The sequence below is a fragment of the Rattus norvegicus genome, chromosome 2, assembly GCF_036323735.1.
Source record: "Rattus norvegicus strain BN/NHsdMcwi chromosome 2, GRCr8, whole genome shotgun sequence".
NCBI lineage: Eukaryota > Metazoa > Chordata > Mammalia > Rodentia > Muridae > Rattus > Rattus norvegicus.
In genome coordinates, this window is record NC_086020.1 from 186232940 (window position 1) to 186246535 (window position 13596).

The window sequence follows — 13596 nt, forward strand, 5'->3', positions numbered from 1 at the left end:
ATACACTGAGCCTCAGCCTGAGAGACCAGTCTTAGTGACCCTCTCCCGACAACTGTACACACACCTTGGTGAGAAGCCGGGGCTTGGCTGGGAGGCTTTAATTCCACATATCCTCCTCAGGGCTCAGGTAAATTTCACTTCTCTTATGGCACGGACAGGTGGCACTGGCCCCTTGTGTCCCTAGAACTCAAGTTGCAGAGGTGAAATTTCAGCCTCGGAGTGAGAACCTGGGACATCTGAGGAAACCTTGTCCCCAGCCCGCTCTAACTCAGACAGCCTGGGTACATCCAGGTCTGATCCCTACGTTGCCTGGTGGGGTTGGGGGGGTGGGTGGGCAGGTGGCCCGTGTGCACAGCAAAAGGCCCACCTGTTTTACTCTTTGTGCAGCTGAGAGCTCTTTACGTGGGCCTCAAGGCTTAATCTAAATAGGAAGCTGACATGGGAAGTTTGTAGGAAAACACCACAGTGGGTGAGGCATCAGCAAAAGCAATGAAATTTTTTTTTTTTTTTTTGGATTGAGGTAAATAAAAAAGCTTTATCCTGCAACATTTGGAGATAAAGAGTCTGTGCCCCTCAAAATCCCAGCCCAGCCCATCCTTCACATCAGACTCTTCCGGTATTGACTGTGCTGAGAGGTCTGTCTGAGGTGGGAGTCCGGGGTCTGCAGGTCCATCTGTCTGTACAGGTCTCTCAGCTCCCTGACTTCCTGCAGCACTCTCTTCGCCTGGCTCCAGTTAGACGAAGCCTCTCCCAGCAGCCTCTCTGTCTCCAGCAGCAGCTGCTCTGACTGGGAGTCGGGTGGAGACCGTGGGGGGTCCTTGGCCTTCCATTTGCCATCTCCCAGTCCCTGAACCTCTGCCAGCAGCTCCTGAGTCTTCTCCAGTTTCCTTGCTACCAAGTCCTGGATCCGGGACAGCTGCCCCGGCTGGGAGGGGACAGGGGCTGGGGATTCCTCAGCTTGAAGGTGGAGAGGGTGGGCTGGGGCAGTGTCCCTCTGGGATAGGATCTCCTCCAGGGAGGCACATCGGCTCTTCTCTGTACTGGGTAACTTCTTCAGTGCTTGTGGGGTGTAGGGGGCTCCCTTGTCTGGTCTTTCCCAAGGCCGAGAAAGGCTGCTTGCCCGGTGTGAAGAGGGACGGATCCTGTCTGAGTCCGCTCTCCGTCGACTGCCAGCCAGCTGGGCCACAGACTTGTCCAGATCGACCCGAAAGCTCTCAGCACAAGAGGCTGGCTCCTCAGGGGAAGGGTCTTCTTCTTGGATTAGGTCTAATGTTAGCATCCCATCTGAGGTAGAGGTGGAAGCCTGGGAAAGAGACGTGAACCAAGGCAGTGAACCAATAATGCCCCCTCCCTGAGGGGACCCCTCCATGCCAACTGAGATCCTCTACTCCGCCGTTTTGATTCCTTTGACAATGACTCGAGCCACTTTCTTTTGCTTGTCTGTAACTTAGCCTTTCCTGCCTATTGTCTGTTCTCTGCTCCGCTACAAGCTTCACGGAGGAAGTGTCTATTTCTGTGCTACATGTCATATGGTTGGCCCATGTGTCACAGTAAGATCCACACAGACAGACAGACAGACAGACAGACAGACAGACAGAGGATACTCCTCTGCCTACATTCTTTCAGCCACATACCTTAGCTCTGCTGATATCTGAACTTTGAATCCTTGCCTTGTAATGAACCTCCCTGTCTTCTTTTTTTTTTTATTAAAATTTATTTATTATTATGTTTATATGAGCACACTGTAGCTGTTTTCAGATACACAGGAAGAGGGCATCAGATCCCATTACAGATGGTTGTGAGCCACCATGTGGTTGCTGGGAATTGAACTCAGGACCTCTGAAAGAACAGTCAGTGCTCTCAATCGCTGAGCCATATCTCTAGCCCCCTGTCTTCTTTTTTATACTTTATTTTTATTTTGTGTCTACTGGTGTTTTGCCTGCAGGTATGCTTGTGTAAGGGTGTCATATCTTGGAGTTACACATGGTTGTGAGTTGCCGTGTGGATGCTGGGAATTGAACCCGGGTCCTCTAGAAGAGCAGCCACTGCTCCCAACCACTGGGCCATCTCTCCAGCCCATTGTTCCCTTCTTTCTTAAGTATTGTAATCGAACAGAAGTGGTAAGGGGAACCCAGTATTGTCTGTGCTGTCGCTGCTGTGACCATTTCTCTCAGAACCACTTTCCTAAAGGAATTGTCACTGCCCACTTTGCAGGCAGCCAGAGACCATGGGTCCTCCTCAGGGTCTGCTGACTCTAAGGCCTGGTTCCTCCTCCTGCATGAATGGCCTCTCCCTAGACTTGGCGCAAGGCTAAATGAGAGAAACCACTACTTCATGTAATAGATAGAGGGTTTGCTGTGGGGACATGGAGCTGTCACCCCTTAGAGTGGCCGGCCACCACACAGCAGCACACATCATTCTGCACACAGCACTTCTGCTTTTCACTGTCCTGGGGGGTTTTTCTCATTTCTTCAGAAGTTTTGGAGAACAGAGAGACTGACTCATGTTAGGTGCTGAGCATATAAGTTTGATTTAGAGGAATTGAATCAAAGGCAGGGGCGTAGGGTGGAGAGGTCTTCTGAGTCTTTGATCCCAGTTTTACGAGGACGCCCGACAATGCTCCTGCTTGCACACAGCTGAGATGGAGCAGCACCGAACTGGCCCCCGGCAGTGTTTACTTTCGTGCAGTTGTACATACCACAGCCATGAGGTGTCCCCGGGTTGGAGGACGGCGGGAGTGTTGGATTTTTGCTCTGTCTCGGGTAGGGTGGGCAAGATAGCTGTCCTCCTCAACGGTGACCTGAAGAGATGCACTGTGAGTCCCAGGGTTTCTTTAGGACTCTGTCCCAACTGAGTCTCCCTGGACTGGGAAACAGGCCATCCTGCCCACTGTTTCTGAGCAGGGATGTGGGTAGACGGATTGACGGACACAGTTGACCCCAGACTAGATCAGGCATTGTGAAGCGTGTGTGGGGTTCGAATCAGCAGAGAAAAGACTTAAGAGAGAAAGCGGGGTGGGGAGACAACACAACAGAGCCTTTAAAGAAGCTGAGAAAGTCAGGGCATAGTGGCACACTCCTATAATCCCAACACTTGGGAGGCAGAGGCAGGTGAATCTCTGAGTTCGAGGCCAGCCTGGTCTACAGAGGGAGTTCCAGGACAGCCAGGACTACACAGAGAAACCCTGACTCAAGAAACCAAAGGGGGGAAAAAGCCAAGAAAGTAGAGCTGGGGGAACCTAGAGGGGCCCCACAAAGCACCCCCCTCGACTAGTGCGTCTGTCCGTCCGTCACAGCTTGCTTTCCACCCTAGCACCCACCCCCTTTCCCACAACAAGCCCCTGACCTCATCCAGGATGCGGTTTTTAGCTCTAGTAATGGCAGAACTCAGGGCGTTGATCCATGATTCCTTTTCCTCAGGACTTACTGCCAGGAAGATGAGGTTGGGGGCCTGTGAAGGGAACCATCTTGTTTTAGCTAGGGTTTTACAAATAAATTATAACCTCCCCCCCAAAAGGAATAATCCTCTCATCCCCTCAGGTCCCGCTCATGGAAGGAGACTCTGCTTCTGGGAACATCAGTGACTGAAGGAGCCCAAAGCCTGTTCCAGCAAAATGCACAGGTTGTTTTAGAAAGGTGGAAGGGAGCTACGATGATGACACTGGGACGTGTGACTGACTGCGCTCAGGTAGTCAGGATCTTTAGATGTCTGAGGACAGGGTGTGGCAAGCTTGGCTTCCCTGGCTTCCCTTGAACTTCAGAGACACATCAGGGAAGAAGCACCAATAATGTTTCATACGTATGTACAGTGTGTGTGTGTGTGTGTGTGTGTGTGTGTGTGTGTGTGTGTGTGTGTGCAAAGTGGGGGAGGGGAGGGAGAGGGAGAGAGGGAGGGAGATATCAATCTATGGCTGAATAGGTTATAGGCTAGCCTGCCTGGAGGAAAGGAAATGGTCAGAATATTCTCCAGTTAAATAACAGAAGCCAGAGAGAGAATAATTGTGGGCCCTGTGGCCAGGACTGCAGTGAGGGAGAGCCTACCGACTGCAGCAGTGAGGGAGAGCCTACCGACTGCAGTGAGGGAGAGCCTACAGTGAGGGAGAGCCTACCGACTGCAGTGAGGGAGAGCCTACCAACTGCAGTGAGGGAGAGCCTGCCGACTGCAGTGAGGGAGAGCCTACTGGCTGCAGTGAGGGAGAGCCTACCGACTGCAGTGAGGGAGAGCCTACCGACTGCAGTGAGGGAGAGCCTGCCGACTGCAGCAGTGAGGGAGAGCCTACCGACTGCAGTGAGGGAGAGCCTACCGGCTGCAGTGAGGGAGAGCCTACCGACTGCAGTGAGGGAGAGCCTACCGGCTGCAGTGAGGGAGAGCCTACTGGCTGCAGTGAGGGAGAGCCTACCGACTGCAGTGAGGGAGAGCCTACCGGCTGCAGTGAGGGAGAGCCTACCGACTGCAGTGAGGGAGAGCCTACTGACTGCAGTGAGGGAGAGCCTACCGTGGTGCCCGGCTGTCTGCATCGGGCCAGTGTGAACTTGCTGTGGTTTTTCTTGCTCCTACTCTTGGATTTCCGGAGCTCTTCGCACTTCTCATAGTCACTCAGGTCAAACACCTCTTGACTATTTTTCTCATCTTTTACCTACGGGAGGTTGGGGTGTCATAAGGATAAAATTACTCTGCCTTTCCTCCCGGGGAAAGGGGAGGGTAACAGAGCAGAAAGCCATTCCACCCAAGCTGTGTACTTGGGGGATGGGACTGAGACCTGAGTCCTTGTATGGGGTTCTGTTTAACCCACTCCCCACAAGCTACCACCCCAGTGCCTCCCTCTACCCGTGGCTCTCACTCTGGGTCTCTGAAGGACAACACAGCTTATAAGTCCTTAAAGGGGCATGCCCTTAAAGGGGCACAGTAGTGGGCTGCTCTGATCCTTCCAAGTAAAGAAGACAAGAGTGACCACTAATAGTCCAGGGGAAGGGGAAAGGCAGCCAACACCTGGAAGAGACAAAGGGCTGCCTCTGGCCTTAGGGAATACGGTTAGCAGAGTGTTCCTTTCCACCTGCTCTCTCTAACGTAGGACGTCATAGGAGACTTCCTGAGCAGCTACTCTCCCTTTTCTACTTGGCTGGGAATATGCCAGGAACGAGATGGTCATGTTTCCCCGGGAAAAAGTTGAAACCACGCAAACATGTATAAGGAGGTCCCTGTCTGTCTGCCAAGGGAGGCGTCTACCAGCCTGTCGCCGATCTGCCCATCCTTTTGAGCACATGCGCTGTGGGGGGAGCGCAGGGACAATTCATCTACTGCCATTTGTCTGGCAAGGTTTGGCTCTCCAGTGCTCTCCCCTTTCTAGGGCTCCCTGATGTTCGGCTGGGAAGAGGGCCTTAAACATTATGGTGGACCCAGGAGGAGAAAACTCCAGGGCGAGTTACAGCAACACACGCTGGCATGTGGGATGATGCAGCACCTCCTCTCCTGTGCCCTCCCCAGAGTGACTATCAGCAGAGGCCAGAACGCTGGAGAGGAAAGAGCTGGGTGTGTGCAGCCAGGGGAAGGGACTCACTTGCTCTGTGTTCCCAGGGGAAGGGAAGGGAAGGGAAGGGAAGGGAAGGGAAGGGAAGGGAAGGGAAGGGAAGGGAAGGGGGGGAAGGGAAGGGAAGGGAAGGGAGGGAAGGGAAGGAAGGGAAAGGAAGGGAAGGGAGGGGAGGGGAGCTCTCTTGGCGTGGACAAGGCTGATAAGGTGCTCTGGGACGAGATACATTGACAGAGGTCAGGAAGGGCAAGGGTAGGAGGTAGGCAGCAGGCTAAGTAGATGTCAGTGCCCAGAAAAGAGATACCCTGGCACCTTGTTCTCTATTGTCTCTTCCTTGCACCGAATCCCCAAAGTCTCATTTATGACTACATCTTCCAAATTAACCCTTCCGTCGCATGGCCCACAGACATGCTAAGCTTTCAACCTAACTTCCTCTACTGTGAAGCCCCCTAACACGTGGACCCATTCCTACCTCTGGTCCTTGATCAGGTCAGCCCTCTTTAAGGAAGGAAGGATGCCCTTGGAGAATAAGGACTAACCCACAACTCCCACAGAGGGGTTTCTCTAGAGGAAGAAGTTGTTGCTTTCCTGAGAGAGGAGGACTGAAATGGAATGCTTTTTTTTCTTTTTTTTTGTTTTTGCATCAGCATGTAAATCGCAAATATGCTAAGCTTTTGGGTTTTACATCTTCACTCTAGTGCTCTGCTGCTGCATTTGTTTACAGGCGGAATAAACGGTGTCTTCTGGCAGCCTTTGCCCTTACTAGGCCCACTCGACCATGGAACTGGTTCTGAAGAAGGGTCAGTATAAGGTGCAGGTTCCTCCTTTCCACTGCCCTTCCCAGCAGGGGGCATCTGGCCCCAGGTCTAGTCAGATGCTCCTGAGTCAGAGGACAGGGGACACTCTAGGCTGAGGTCATCCTAGCCTCTCTCTGCTCTGTATCCCTCCCTTCAGACCCAGGTTTATTAACAAAGTAACCATGTAGGTTTGTCCCCAGGTTCTGAAGAAGAAAAAAAAAGGCCTTGTTTTGTTTCTGTAGCCCTTCACTGTCCTCTGGTTTCCCCTCCAACATGTAGGAAACCCTTCCTGATTGCTAACTACATTTCCTGGCATTATGAAGTTCGGGGAAGACAGGAGATACACCATGACACTCGCTGCTGTTTTAAAATAAACAAAAGTAGAAAGCAAGAGAATTCTTGGGGAAGCTCTCTGTAGGATTTGAGAGCAGGTAGCAGTGACCCTCAAGAGAAAACTGTCAATTTTCCCTTAGCTTGCTCCCAAGCCTCTCCAACTGTGATGTTTAGGCCCCTTCAAGAGGGACCTGGAGGTTCAACACTGTTTAGTCCCCTGTTCCCCCCGCTTGTCTCAGTAGACTGTTTTCAGATGAGTACCTCTCTTGGGCTGCAGATGTATCTGCTTTGACACCATAAAAGGCTTTATTTACCCAAATAAAAGGGCAGAAAGCAAGTGTCTATTGACAAAAGCAGAATAGGTTAGCGCTAATGGAGAACTTCCTAATCAGTCGGTTTGGGGTGAGGGCACACAGGCAAGGAAGGAAAGGCCAGTCTGAAAGGGACATGAACAGTCCACCATGATCTGTAGACAGTCACAGGGAAGCAAGTTCAGTTTCTCAGCATTCTTGTTATCGAGTCAAGAGTTAGAGCTTCACTAAGGGGGAAAGGGGTCTGGATTCCACGACCTGGCTTTACATTCTGACCCCATGTGGGCTGCAGTTTCCTGTAAAACTCAGAGCCAAAGCCACGGAGACACAAACAGACGCTCACAGTCCTAACTCCATTCCCCTTGTCTACAAATAAGATGGGCAGAATTTGAGAATTTTTTTTTTTCTGCTTTTACCCTTTAAGTGGAGTGGAAGGTGGGGCACAAGCCTGGTTCAGGATGCTGGAACCTACAAAAATCCAGCATTCGCGGCTACTCTACCCCTGTTCCCAGAGACTGACTCCAAGTTGTGTTTTCTATGATTTAGGATGACTGGGCTACTCAGGGGACCTATATATGCTCTCCCCCAACCGCCCCAGGCAGGAACGGGAAGGGTGGTGGGCTGGGGTGAGGAAGGCATAGGAGGGTCGAGGGATAAGCATACCAGTGTGTTTCAACAGCAAATTAAATAAAAACAAAACCCACAAAAACCCCAACCATATTTTAGGGGGCCAGAATAGAGCGAGAGGCGTAGGACGTTAAAACTTCTGAGAAAGGTGTCCGCAAAGGCACATCAAATAAGTAAACTCCTAAATCCCACTCAGGTTCTCTCACTCGGGGGTGACTTTTCTCTGCAGACACAGTACTTTTGCGACCCCTGAACTTGCAGAGATGGAGGCGGGGCAATCGGAGAACTAGCCGCCGCCGTGGGGACGGGGTCCCGACCGCTTCGGCAAGGGCGCCTACCTCCTTCTCGGAGACGTAGAGCTGGTCGCCTTTCAGCACCACATAGCGGTTTTTCCAAATCTCCCTGAAAATCCCTTTCCCGCAGAATTTCCGGACCCAGCCGACCTTCTCGGGAGCCACAGACTGATGGTTTCCATCCGGAGGCCCCTGCCCGGGGCGAGACGAGGAGCGGCGGCTCAGACGGGTCTCCGCGCCCTCCCCCCATCCCCCCCCCCCCGCCGGCCCCGGCCCCATTGTCCGCGCGCCGCGCACTCACCCGCTTGCCGGAGCCGCTCTTCTTCATGGCGGGATCGGGCGACCGCGCCCGCTGCTCGCTCGGCGGCTCGCGCTAGCCGCAGGCCAGGCCCCCGCTGCCCCCGCCGCCCCCGCCGCCCATGCCCGCCCCCGCTGCACGGGCCCCGGCCACCGCCGCTGACGTCGCGGGCTCCGAATGAAGGGCGGACCGCGGCGCCGCCGCCGTGCGCTCCCCGCCCCCCGCCTTTGTTTCCGACCCGGCACCCGGCGGAGGCGCGAGCGGATAACCGGGAGGCGCGGCGGTGGGGGCGGGCCCGAGGCGTGGCGAGCGGGATGGAGCGGAGGCGCCGTGGGAGAGCGGCCGCCTCGGACCCGCAGACTCCGGCTGGCGGAGCCTTGGTAGTCTCCACTCTCGACCTACTCCGGGGCAGACGTGAGCGCCCCGCGAGGCCTCCGGTAAACACGCGTGTAGCGGCGGGGAGGCCGGAGGACGTCCAGACAGCGAGTCCTTCTGAGCCCCGTGTTTTTGATGAGGCTTGGAGGGAGCCCAAGTTTGAGCCTGGCTTTCCTCACCACCACTCCTGGGTCTCGGTTCCCCTACCTGGTAGAAGGAGGATCAGCTGACCCATGAAAGCCCGGTGAAGACCCAAGTATTGTCTTTTAGGTTCAATTAGTACCAGACAGTAAGCTAATAAACCTCTTACCTGGTGTAGAGTAAACACAACCACCACGAAATGAGTAAAGCTCCCAGGTACAGAGAAGGGGAAGTAATCCTTTTCCAGAGACGCCAAGATGAAGTGTTGGTAAGTTTATGGTTTGAGGAGTGGAGGATGTTTGGGCTTTTTGGGGGGAGAATTTATCAAGGAAGACACCCCTTCTCAGACCCACCTTGCTTCCCAATCCTGTAATCTTTCTAGGCGTTCTAATAGATTTCTATTTCATGTGGACACATAACTTTATGCTTTCAGAACGCTATTTGGGTATTAAAACGTTGAGTACCGTTCTGTACGGCATATAAGAACGAGGATATTATTTCTCCAGCACAGTGAGCCACTTAACACGCTCAAATTGAAACACTGCTGTTACACGAAATCAGATGTAGGCTTTCCAACCCCGGTCTGTCTTTTAGACTTTGTACACACACAGCACACTTTGCAGACTATCCCTCCCCATCTCAGTTTGGTACTACCCTGTTTAAAAGGCAAAGGAATGATCGAGAAAGGCTTTAGGAGGGAGCATGTGTATCAGCATGAGGACACAGCTGAGGGAATTAGCCTGAGTTTTGGGAACTTGTTGGCCGGGCAGGTAAGAATGCTTTGGATTATTTTGTCTTTATTTTTTAAGTCAAGGCCTTACACAGCCTACGCTGCTTTCAGACTTGCTACATAGCCAGCGCTGGTCTTGATCTGCCAATCCTCCTGTCTCCACCTGATTTACCAAGTTTAAATAGGGGGTTGAGGGTGTGGCTCCGTGGTAGAGCTCTTTGCCTAGCATTCAGGAAGGGCTCTAGCTTAATCACCAGCACTCCAGGAAAGAGAGATTCTGGCTCAGGGCAGAAGGAATTCATGACTTTGCCTCTTCTCTCTCTCTGGAGCTCTCATTTAGTCAACAGATACTTGAGTCTCTCCAGCATGCAAGACTCTGGGCTCTGCACAGCATCACACAGGAGCCAGTGCTTTGTGAAACATCAGGGGCTCGTAAAAAATAACCAAAGTAATTTTCAGATTCTGGAGCAGATGCATGTGGGCTGCAGAACCTTCTCTGCCTGTCTGTGTCTTGAGACGTTACATAAATCTCTGGCTGGTCCCCATCGCTCCGGCTCCCTCCTTCCCAGTAACCTGAAATATTAATGTCATAGTCCTGGCCTTCTCCCTCACCTTTCCTTCTTTGCCTTGACACTGTGTGTTTCTGGAAGCCAGCTGGTTTGCTTTTGTCACCGAGTGAACCTCATGGCACCGGCATGTGATCTAAGTGGGACTGCGTTTAGAGACCATTGCTTAAGTGAGAAATTGGAATAGCACCATAGCACTTCTGGTTTCCTTTACACATTGTTATAGCACTAGGTGACACACACACACACACACACACACACACACACACACACACACACACACCGTGAGCTGATCTCTCTAGGGAGATAAGATCCTGAGAGGACTCCTGTGACTTAGCACACTCACCTGTAAGAGCATCACAACAGCTGTCCTCAGCAGTTAGGGGGAAGCAGAAACTCTCAGAGGTAACGTCTTGTAAACTGCTGTTTGTAAGTTTACTGGGCAGAACTATCTGAACTGACATTTAAAAACAAATATCCTTGACTTTAAAATCCTATTTTAAAAATAGGATTGGTGTTTTGACCAGGGCATTTTAGCCTATGGGAGAGAGGAAGAGTTATTATAAACATATCTCCTTAACTAAAATGTTTTTTTTTTAATAGAAAAGAGACCAGTGATACTAGAGTTAGCTCAGTAAATATTGTCCTGGATCATTGCATGTAGTCCTTCTGCCACGTGAAGAAGGCACTAAATTATCTTCACTCCGTGGAGGAGACTGAGCAGCCACAAAAGACTACTCTGTCCAGTAATGGTTATGTAAGTGTGACACACGTGGATGATGCTAGGGACTTATCACACAGAAGGTGAGGCTGGACTCAGCAGGTAAGTGAGCCGGCTGCTCTGGCAGAGGACCTGAGTTCAGTTGCCCGCGCCCACACGGGGCAGGCTCCAACTGCAGTTCCGGGAGACCGGATGCCCTTTTCTGGTTTCAGTGACATTGCCACCCCAATGTACACACACACACACACACACACACACACACACACACACACACACACACACACACGATATCTGAGGACACCGACTTCCTGACATACAGATGCCATCACTGCTTCCAGGAGAGGCAAGCCTGGGACCAGAGCGCTCATCTGCTCCATAATTGAACAGCCCTGCCTCTGGGCTGCGCCTCCATTGTCTAACACCATCTCCAGTCTCACCTTGTGAATTCCCATGAATGAGCCTCAATAACATCTAAGTCACTCACATCTCTGCAGATGGATTCCTACTGCCACCCCGCATGAGTTCACAATGCCACAGCAAATGACTCTCCAAAGCAACGAGTGTGAGGGATGAGGTAACAGGGGACAAGGGACTGTGTCCCCTGAGCCTTGGTCCTAGAACACTGACTGGGGCAGAGGAAAGAACAGACACAAACACAGGCACAGAAAAGCTGGGGCCAGATGGGCTGTCTGTCTGTACTCTGATGGACTGCAGCTGCCAGACAAGCTGGAGCCTCTGTGTACTGTGTACAGCCCAGGGGGAGAGCTTAGCTGGTCTCGTAGGTGGTGTCTGTAGGGGAGCAATCTCAGGCTGGTCTCAGTAGGTAGAATCTGTCTATACAGGAACAGTCTCAGGCTGTGGTCATCCTGGAGGAGGAAGCTGTAGTTGCTAATTTTTCCAGGCAGTGGTCAACCTTTCTAGAACACCCTTCTTGACTAGAAGAAGATTTGCCTTTCCAAACCTGATCTGGGGGAAAAGCTTTGCCAGCTTTGCAAAGGTCTGATTCCATGGTCCTTACCATGGCCAGCTCATGTCAGAACTTCACTTGCTCGGGATATCAAGAGAAGACAGGACATAGTGATGGTACCATGTGTGTCACATGGCTTTCTGGAGCCCTCTTACCTTGACAACACATTTCTTATGTGCCATCTCAACAAAGCCCATCAAACACTGAAGCAACTGTGCTGTCAAATACACAAAGAACATATTTATTTGATACAGAATCACAAGTGGGTTGGGGTGGGCTCATCATTGGCAGTCCCAGCCGGCGTGTGTGCCAGCAGTTCAGGAATCAGGGTTACCTGGAGTGAGTTAGAGCAAACACAAGAGCTACCCTGAAGCCCCTGGTCACAGGGAAGGCCGAGACGGGATAAGAGGGAGGCCGTGACATTCTCTCTGTTCTCAACTGCCATCTCATCTTCTGCTTGCTGACCTTGAGGTGGCCTGTGAGCTCTCTCTGCTGCGGCTGTGCAGCCCAGAAGCCAGGACTTCCTCTAGGAAACTGACAAAGAGATTCCAGGTTATTTGGCAGAAAAGCAAAAACCTCAGCAAAACAGAACACCGCCTTCCCGGCACTGAGCTGGGCAAGAACCATGACTAAAGCTGGAGAAACTTTGGCCCATCCTGCGTGCCGAGTCTGAGGATGCCGGGTAGGACATCCAGCCCAGGAGGACGACGTCTTTGTGCACATTATTGTGTTTCCCCCTTTTTTGGACAGGATTTTGTGACAGCTCTAGCCGGTCTGGAGCTCACTGTAAAGCAGGCTGTCTTCACACAAGCCTTTTCTCTCCGCCTCCCAAGTGTAGTGCTATGCTATGCCATGTGCCACAGTGTGAGTGCAGAGGTCAGAGGTTCAACTCAGGTCATCAAGCTTGGCAGCATGTGTCCCTACCCACTGGAACTTTTAAGGGCAAGGTTTTAGGTTATTACCTTAGGACAGTGGTTCTCAACCTTCCTAAGGCTGTGACCATTTAATATATAGTTCGTCACGTGGTGATCCTCAACTATAAAATTATTTTGTTGCTACTTCATAACTAATTTTGCCACTCTTATGAATTGTAATGTGCATATATGGTATGTAGGTTATCTGATATATACATGCCCCACAGGTTGAGAACCACTCACTGCCTTAGGATCATGTTACCTTAGTACATATTACATATATTTTCCTAAAACAGATCTTATCCTATTGGACATTCTTTCCTCTTTGAAAACCTTCCTAGAAAGCCTTTGTGCGTGTATGATGTGTGTCCCAGGATGCATGTAGAGGCAGAGGGCAGCCTGAGGTGGTGTTGGTTCTGACCGTTCACTGAGACAGGCTCTGCTTAAGGTGGAGTAGTTTTTCTCAGCCAGTTCCGGGGCTTCACAAAGCTGCCCCAAACACACAGGCTGGATGAATGAATTAGTTAAGGTAGCTGCCATGGTGAGAAAGCCTCCTCTAACATGAGGTTATTTTGACGGCATTTGTAAGCATGCTCTACGCTGAGGAAGGATGGGAAATACCTCACCCTGCTTTACAGTCAGAGCTGGAAGATGCTGGGGCTTGGAGGACTTAAATTCCAAACTCCACTAGAGACAAAAAATGAAGGAAAAGAAGTAGAGACCATGGCCAATGCCTTCTACTGAAACACAGGTGCCTCTGTGTGGCCTCCTTTCAACCATTGACCTGGCACTGCTGGAGGGGATGGATCAGGGTCAGGAGGATGAGCACTGCCATCTGGGAAGGAAGCAGCCCCCAGCAGGTGTTTCCAGTAAGGAGGAGGCTGTAGGCGCCCTGTTGGAGCTGTCAGGTGATCTTTGCTCATTCTCAACTCTAGTACGAAGGGAAAAGAACTTGCTAAAATTATACCGAATGTTCCTCCCATGCAGATCAGTAAG

The 13596-nt window shown here is 51.6% G+C and overlaps 2 protein-coding genes across 7 annotated transcripts in view; both read right to left on the reverse strand.

Annotated features, from left to right (window-relative positions):
- Positions 1 to 495: 495 nt before the first annotated feature.
- Positions 496 to 9175, reverse strand: Plekho1 (pleckstrin homology domain containing O1). 5 transcript variants are annotated; one of them, XM_063281879.1, is made up of 7 exons: positions 8872 to 8889; positions 8190 to 8768; positions 7934 to 8056; positions 4496 to 4636; positions 3346 to 3450; positions 2699 to 2800; positions 552 to 1303 (listed from the first exon to the last, which is right to left on the reverse strand). In XM_063281879.1, exons 2-7 carry the CDS (start codon positions 8214 to 8216, stop codon positions 599 to 601), a joined length of 1203 nt encoding a protein of 400 aa, XP_063137949.1. In that variant the 5' UTR covers positions 8217 to 8768; positions 8872 to 8889; the 3' UTR covers positions 552 to 598. The 5 variants fall into 5 exon arrangements, with proteins under 5 accessions (NP_001020290.1, XP_063137949.1, XP_038958302.1 ...); NM_001025119.1 differs by lacking the exon at positions 8872 to 8889 and having other exon boundaries at positions 496 to 1303; positions 7934 to 8080; positions 8190 to 8355; XM_039102374.2 differs by lacking the exon at positions 7934 to 8056 and having other exon boundaries at positions 8190 to 9175.
- A 2724-nt stretch (positions 9176 to 11899) lies between these two features.
- Vps45 (vacuolar protein sorting 45 homolog) overlaps positions 11900 to 13596 on the reverse strand; it is a 60339-nt gene continuing 58642 nt past the window's right edge. The window contains exon 15 of one of the 2 annotated variants that reach the window (NM_172072.2): positions 11900 to 12220. In NM_172072.2, the coding sequence (NP_742069.1) occupies positions 12133 to 12220 (88 nt within the window). In that variant the 3' untranslated portion in view covers positions 11900 to 12132. The remainder of the gene's footprint in view (positions 12221 to 13596) is intronic. The other variant, XM_039103068.2, reaches the window with a different exon arrangement.

Excerpts from the sequence above, each read along its gene's own strand:
- Plekho1 (NM_001025119.1), bottom strand. The coding sequence starts at position 8,216 with ATGAAGAAGAGCGGCTCCGGCAAGCGG. Across the intron at positions 8,081-8,189 it reads AGAGCGGCTCCGGCAAGCGG|GGGCCTCCGGATGGAAACCA; the intron begins GTGAGTGCGCGG and ends CGCCCCGGGCAG. Across the intron at positions 4,637-7,933 it reads TCTACGTCTCCGAGAAGGAG|GTAAAAGATGAGAAAAATAG; the intron begins GTAGGCGCCCTT and ends AACCTCCCGTAG.